Source organism: Alligator sinensis, unplaced genomic scaffold, assembly GCF_000455745.1.
Source record: "Alligator sinensis unplaced genomic scaffold, ASM45574v1 scaffold514_1, whole genome shotgun sequence".
In the NCBI taxonomy this organism is placed as follows: Eukaryota; Metazoa; Chordata; order Crocodylia; family Alligatoridae; genus Alligator; species Alligator sinensis.
The window spans coordinates 705,814-713,921 of NW_005842385.1; the positions used below are offsets into that span (position 1 = coordinate 705,814).

General features: G+C 44.1%; 1 protein-coding gene across 1 annotated transcript in view; it reads left to right on the forward strand.

The window, feature by feature from the left end:
• Positions 1–8,108, forward strand: part of CDH20 (cadherin 20) — a 67,398-nt gene that overhangs the window by 42,208 nt on the left and 17,082 nt on the right. Inside the window, exon 8 of the mRNA XM_006029529.2 lies at positions 6,894–7,015. Coding sequence (XP_006029591.1) covers positions 6,894–7,015 — 122 coding nt within the window. The remainder of the gene's footprint in view (positions 1–6,893; positions 7,016–8,108) is intronic.

The window sequence follows — 8,108 nt, forward strand, 5'->3', positions numbered from 1 at the left end:
CTGTCCAGGTCTACCTGTATCTGCAACCTATCTTCTGGCATGAGCACGCCCCCTCATAACTTGGTGTTGTCCACAAACTTGGCCAGTGACCTTTTCACCCCCACATCCAAATCATTGATAAAGATGTTGAAAAGCACCAGTCCAAGAATGAAGCCCTGAGGGACACCATTGGCCACTTCTTGCCAGAATGACACAGATCCATTCATGAGAACTCTCTGGGTCCTATGATGCAGCCAATTTTCCACCCACTGAACTGTTGAGCAGTTAAGCCCACAATCTTCCAATTTTTCCACAAGCATATCATGGGATACTAGACCAAAAGCCTTTTGAAAGTCTAGGAATATAATGTCAACCTTCTCTCCCATGTCCAGGTGGTGAAAGACCTGTTCATAGAAGGAGATGAGATTAGTAAAACAAGACCTACCCGTGACGAAGCCATGCTGGCTGTCATTCAGAATCTTACCCTCAATGAGCATATTGCACATAGATTCTTTAATGAGTTTTTCCAGGATTGTCCCTAGGATGGAGGTTAAGCTGATTGGCCTATAGTTGCCTGGGTCCTTCCTCTTCCCCTTCTTGAAGATGGGCACAATGTTGGCTCTCTTCCAATCCTCAGAGATCTCCCCTGTGTGCCACAATTTCTGAAAGAGTTTTGCCAGGGGGGTTGTGGTAATTAACTGAGCCACAAAAAGGGAAACTATCCCTAAAAAGATTGTTAAAAAATGTGCAATATTTTTGGGACTGGTTTCCATCATGCTCTAAATTGAACGTGTGGCAGGGTGTGTCCTGGAGCCAGCAAATAATCAGCCAATTGTCAGGCACCTGACTTTCAACTTACCAGTGCAGAGGGAGCCTGGGATCATGAACTGGCAAGTAAGGTGTGATTGAACATTGTTCCCCAATCCCAAAATTACGTGTCCTGCCATGTACATGCAGCATGGCAGGAGGCACAATTGTTGGGATCAGATCCCATCATGCCTTTAAATGAACATCTGTCAACAACCCAAGAAATCATCAACAGACTAAATTGTGTTAAGTATGGTCTAAGAAAGGACTACAGATTCTTATTCCATTGCCTGGATTAGCTTTTAAGGGCCCCTGGGCCTTCTGCCAGGGGGGCTGCTCTGCCCCAGCTCAACATGCTGTGCATGAATAAACTGCGGAGGTTATTGCTCCCAGGTGCATATTCAAACGACACACCCAGGAGCAATAAACTGTGGAGCAGTAAGCTCCCCAGTTTATTCATGCACCATAGCTGCACACGTAGAAACGCCCTCTATTTGATAGACTGCTCTGTGTATATCTTCCCATAGCATTGATGAAGTGAAGTCATAGAAGCTTATGCATATGAATGTAAGAAATGCCATACTGAGTCAGAACGCTGATCCATCTAGCCCAGTATCCTGTGTCCAACAGAGGCAGAAATGGATGGTATACAAAGAGAGCATAGAACCAGATATCTCTAGAATGCTCTTCAATACACTCCCTGGCACCTAGCATTTATTGGGTTAGAGATGCCAGAGGAAACATCTCCAGTTATTCTGTTCAGTAGCCATTAATAGATCTGTCATCCCTGAATGTATCTTGTCCCTTTTTAAACCTGGTTATACTGCATGCCTTCACCATCTCCTGTAGTAATGAATTTCACAAGTTAACTGCACGTTGTATAAAAAAGTACTTTCTCTTATTTTAACCTTGTTAGCTACTAATTTCAGTGGGTGGCCCACCCCTAGTTCTAATATTCTGGAACTTGGTGCACAACAGTTCTCTGTTCACTTGGTCCAGAACCTTCATGGTTTGATAGAACTCCACTTCACCCAGCCCATCCTCCAGCGCTGGCTGGGGAACCCCTAGAATGAGCTCCCTTTCCCCCTCCCATGCTGAAAACAGTGCAGGCTGGGAGGGAGGAGGGACCATTGCTAGGGGAAACCAGTTGCAGGCTCATAGCCAGCAGCTAGATTCCCCTTCCCCTAGAACAAGCAGTGAACTTCTGTTTGATCCAGGGGCTCATTGTAACTCAGGACGCTTCCTGCAAAGCGGCTTCAGTTACAGCGGGGAGCTGCACTTCTGTCTGCACCCTTTTGTTTCCCTTCTCTCTATTTTTTCTAACTCTGCTGCACCTTTTTTTGAGATGTGGGGACCAGAACTGCACACAGTATGCATCTCTGATCTTTGCAGATGTCAGAATTGAAGGAGAGTGGCTGGGCAGTTTGAGGAAGCTTAAAGTACTGCTGCTTACATTGTGCCTGGGGTATTTATATCTGGGGGACTGTTTAATCTTTTACCTTTTGCAGTCAGCAAATTGACCTGACATCCCATGCTGCTACTCTTACATTGAGTAAACTCCAGGATGACAATGCAGGGGGACCATTTGCAGAATAAAGTTCTATCTATACAGTGGAGGAACTGAGGACCCTAATGTGCATACAAAACAAAGATAAATGCATAAAGTTGGAGACTACATTCCCATTCATTTCTGGCAGCTTTTAAAATCTCAGATCAAATGCATTATCAAACAAATATTACTTCTGGTGACTGTAGGAAGGAATATTGACAGTTAAGTTTACAATATTTCTTGCATTTTAACATCTCCTTGTCACTCGGTTATACAGTTCTCAGTCTTATTTCTCTAGCACTGAAACTTTGTGTGCACACTTAGGAGGCAGGTCAATATTTAATAAAAGTTTGTGCCAAACTCATCCAGCCTGAGTTAGTAGGTGAAAGCAAAGCAGAGGTTTTCAGCTTTCAAACAAATGTTGACTACTTTTATTTTTGTGAATGGACCACCCATACAGAACTTTGCATCACCCATACACAGCTGCAAAGCTCTGCCTGTGTTTAGTCTCCAGTGGGCACATCTACACGAGACACTAAACGTGCAGTACTAATTCTACTGCATATTAGCACATCACACCAAAAGTCATGCTAGTGCACTAATGTGCAGTAGAATTAGTCTGCTATGCATTAACATCACAAAAAAACCCATGTGCTGGTGCTACTGCATAGTAGCACCACTTATGGCACATTAAGTTAGTACCTGTTATTACAGTCCATAATTACAGCATGTTAATGAACGTGTAGATACTCCCAATGAGGAGGAACGGCTTGTTTTGCTCCCAGGGGTTTGCTTAAGAGAGATATAGGGGCCTGATCATCTTGTGCATCTGCTCTGCTCTAAAACTGGCACTTTACTCAGGCCAGAGGTATAGGTGGGCATTTCTGAGCCCTGGGTGGCAGCAGACAGAGGCATGGGAGCTGCTCTCCCTGGACATTTTCATCATGTGTACACATTTTCATCATGTATATACATGATGAAAATTTCATTTGTGTAGCTTAATGGCATCACACATTACACATACGCCAGTTTTGGAGTTTTTAGATAAGTTTGCATCGTTGCAAACCAAACTACATCCAGATGTAGTTTGGTTTGCAATGATGCATAGCAGCTGTCAGCTCGACCCCTGAGCACAGGAGAGGTTTGCAGGCTACACAGAAAAAAAGGATCAGGCACCTCACCGCTTCAGCCTTCAGCAGGTGCCTGCTGAAAGCAGAAGTGGTGAGGGACCTGATCTTTTCTTTTTTTTTTTGGCAGAGCCTGCCTGCTTCTACCACAGCCAGGGGGTGAGCCGCCAGTGGGCCAAGCAGCCCCTGATCTGTGGGGGGTCCTGGTCCTTCTCTCCATGGTGGTGGTGTCCCCTAGGGCTGCACAAGCAAGCTGCTAGTGGAGGTGCTGCACCAGCTTGGAGGCAGCACCCAGCCCAATCCAACTGTTCCCTTCCCTCCATTGAAGGATGGACCGTGGACCCTGGAGCTCAGGGACCACTCGGCTCTCTGGCAGCTCAGCCCCCAGTTGCGGGCAGGCTCTGACTCCAACAACAAAAAAAATGGATCGGACCCCTTGCCATAACATGAAACTGTGGGTTTCAATCAAAAACCCACCATTTCAGTTTAGGGGACATAAAATTGAAACCCTGAGGACTAAACCCTCATCACATGTACAAGTGCTTCCAGTACCCTTGCTACATCAGCAACCAGGGCTGGTGCCCTGGTTGCATTCCTTATAGTTACACTACTGACTCAGTCCAGGAGGATCACTCAAATATAAGGATGACCCATTCCACTTATGTATAACCAATGTAAGGGCTCTTATATTGCACACACACCCTTCACGCACATATCTGAAGTGACCTTACACCAACACTACCAGTCCTTAGTTTTATTTTCAAATCCCTGCAGGCCTGTGAACCCACAGGTTCAATTGCAGCTATGCAGAGAGCAATGCTAAGATCAGAACAATGCAATGGTCAATATCCTTTTCACAACATCCCCTGGCTCATTCCCTGAGGTGTTTGTCTTCAGACAAAAATTAGGTTCCATAATGTTTGTGAGACAATGGAATTTTCCTTTTCCACATAACGCAGAACAGTATTTTCTTTAAGCATCTAGTTTTTAAATTGCCAGTGTCAGTATGCACCCATGAATAAGGCTTCTAGTTGCAAGTTAATTGCGTATAAGCAATTCTATAAATGAGACATTCATATGTCACAGTGACAGATGCAGCAAAGGAACATATATGGGTAGATGGCAAGTCAGAGGGTTCATCTACATATGTAATTAGCACATAGCAATAAACTCCGGTGCAAACCGCAAACTGCACCGGAGTTTATTGCCCTCGGGCACAGTGTTTATACATGTGCCTGGGACCACAGTACATAGAGCCAGGGCAGAGCAAGCCCAGACGCCAGGGAGTTCAGAGGTCAGCCTGTCATCCCAGGGCTGTTCCATCCCAGCTCAGCATGCTGGCAGGCAGCTCCCACACTGTATACCCTCATGCCCCAGCCAGCCCTGGTCACCATCTACATGTACATTTCAACACATTACTCTGCTGTAGGATAGTACTTATCCCAGAAAGTAGGGGTGTGTGAAATAGGCTGTATTCAATTTGGATTCAGATTCAGACCGAATTGGGGACATTGATTCAATTACTTGATTCGATCACTGCTCCCGATTCAATTCAGCCGAATCCAAATCTGAAGATTCGATGCTGATTTGGAGAATCAGTGATTCGGTCATAGATACAGATTTAAATTTTTTTTTACATACCTCGAGGTACCAGGCATGGCTCATGAGTGCTGTGATGCTGAGGTGGATGGAGTGTGCCACAGGAACACAGGGGAGCCCCTACATGTTCAGCGGCGAACCTGAAAGTGGACTGGAAGTACTTCCAGTCCACTTCCAGGTCCACTGGGGAGTGTGCAAGGGCCCCCCCACACCCCTCCAGCTCAGCGATCAGCCATGAGAGGACCCCAGGCGCCTCCGCAGACCCAGGAGGCACCAGTCGCTGAGCCGGGGGGGCAGAGGGGGGCCCCCCACATGCTCCCCGGTGGACCCAGAAGTGGACCAGAAGTGCTTCTGGTCCACTTCCGGGACGGCTGCTGAGTGCACTGGGGAGCCTCCTGCATCCTGTGGGACGCTCCATCTGCCCTGCCATCTCAGCATTCATGAGCCACCTGGTACCTTGAGGTACGTAGAAAAAAATGTTTAAAGCTGTGTCTATGTCCGAATCACTGAATCTTTCCAAATCTCTCCGAACTGATTTGGAGGATTCTGATTCAATTTGGAGAGACTAAAGGGTCTCCTGATTTGATTCTGATTCAGAGATCCAGCCACTGAATCAGGCCAAATCGAAACAGGGACCACAATTTCACACAGCCCTACCAGACAGTACTATCCTACAGCAGTGTTAATTAATTCACTGTGCTGTAATACGGGTGCATGTGTACACAATAACGCTTTACTGCAGAGCTAATTAGTCAGCTCTGCAGTTGAGCAAATGAGTAAATGTACCCAGAGATTTAAATTATAACCTAGTGAAAAGTAAAATCATTTAACAATATTAGCTCTGTAATGTATCATGTCACCTGCAATAGAGCTACTGTAGATAAAGCTTTTAAAAAATTCCAGACTGTATATGAACCTATTTACTGGACTGATAAATGCTGATAACATTTGGCTTTATGCGTCTGAACTCAGCTCTTCTGAAGTTTTCAAGCCATGGAACTAATTAATAAATGCACCACAATTTTTGCAAATGATACAATCAGAATTTGAATCTTTTTATTGAAAATTGACATTTCAGTGAAAAAACTTTGGTTAATTTTTTTTCAACTTTATATTTCTTCTTTATCCCAATTTACATTGGTTCTCAAATCTGAACAAAAATATTTGTTGGACACAATTGACAAAAATATCAAAAGGTTTTATAGCAGAAATTCTTAATTGTAAGGGACAAAAATCATCAGCATTATAAAATTGCAACAACAAAAAAAGGAATGCTCTGTGGAACAAAAATGCTTTTAAATTAAGGCTTCTTGATCCCAGTGCTTTCAGAACCAAGACTAGACCAGGTAATCCAAAGGAAGGACCTTGAAGGTTATCTTGTCCAAACCCCTGCAGAAATTCAAGATTCTCTGATCCTAAACAAAATGAAACCAATCGTTGCACCCCTATCTTAACTCTTGAGCAACTTCTCAAATGTTCTAAACATTTTACTTGGGACTGAGACCAGGATGAAGATTTTTCACCCCAAAAGAGATTTGTTTCAAAAAGCCGTGATCCATGGAGTTTAGAATTCAGTCTGGGACTTGGTATTACTACTGATCTAACCTAAACTGCTTACAGAAAACCACATAACTTAAATTGATTCTGCCTCGGGTTTTTGCATGCCTGTTCCTAGTCTCGGTGTCCATAACCTACACACATTATAATTAAAATAATTTCCCTTATTGCAATTAAGCTAATCTAAGTCTCCTTTTCTTTTGGTAGTGCAAGGCGCTGCTTTTGTCCAGTGACTACAAATTCCCTGTATTTATTTTTTTCCTTCCTTCTTTTAGACAACCCCTCACAAGTTGGCAGTGTATCAGTCACAGTCAAGGTCCTGGATGTGAATGACAATGCTCCTGAATTTGCCAGGTTCTATGAAGCTTTTGTGTGTGAAAATGCAAAAGCTGGCCAGGTGAGGAGTCCTGACAATGTCTGTGTATGAGAGATGAGCATTATTTTACATGAGCTACTGCATTCAAAAGGACATATTAGCAGCTAAGAAAGGAAGGAGAAGACGTGAGAAGACTTGTAATACACAATATTAGTGTTTTACCAGAGCTCTGTTCAGCAGCAGACAGTACTGTTCTTCAATGTATATCCTCTACTGGTTTCATTGTTTTCCAAAAGTACGTCATATTAACAATAATAACAAAGGTAGCACCTTTTATCCCCATCATTAGATCAAAGGTATTTTGCAAACTATGGGCATGATTCACTGCATTGCTAAAATGAGCCATCTTTGGGGATGGTGCCAGCAAACTGCATGTAGCACAACAGCAACAAGGAGAGGAAAGTGTCATGGAATCACTAGTGTTCTCATGGAATTGTTAGTGTTCAGACATGGCAGATAGAATTTGTTTCCTAAAAAGTGGTGTACAGGAGACTCCCCCACACAGGGAGATGCTTGGTATATCCACCTCCAAAGAATGAAGTTATAAGGCAAATCTACAAGAATTCAAGCCTGAGTTTCTAACATAGGACACCAGATTCCATTCATTTACTTGTTTGTAAATTAAGGATCACCCCTCTGAAGTAAGCCACAATGACTCCACAATCCGATTTCTTTCTTTCTCCACCATGTCCTTGGACCATGGACTGCTCCAGCAGGATACCCATATTCCACACCAGACTTCCATTAAGGTCATGTCTACATTAGGAGTGTGCAAAATGGACTGTATTTGATTCAGATTCAGCCCAAATCGGGGACAGTGATTCGATTCGTTGATTCAGATCCCTGTCCCAATTCGATTCGGCCAAATCCAAATCTGAAGATTCAATGCTGATTCAGAGAATCAGCAATTCAGCTATAGACACAGCTTTAAATGTTTTTTCTACATACCTCGAGGTACCAGGCATGGCTTGTGAATGCTGCAATGGTGGGGCGGATGGAGCGTCCCACAGGAGCATGGGGGCAGCCCCCTGCTTGCTCAGCAGAAAACCTAGAAGTGGATAAGAAGTATTTCTGGTCCACTTCAGGTCTGCCGCTGAGCACGTAGGGGACCTTT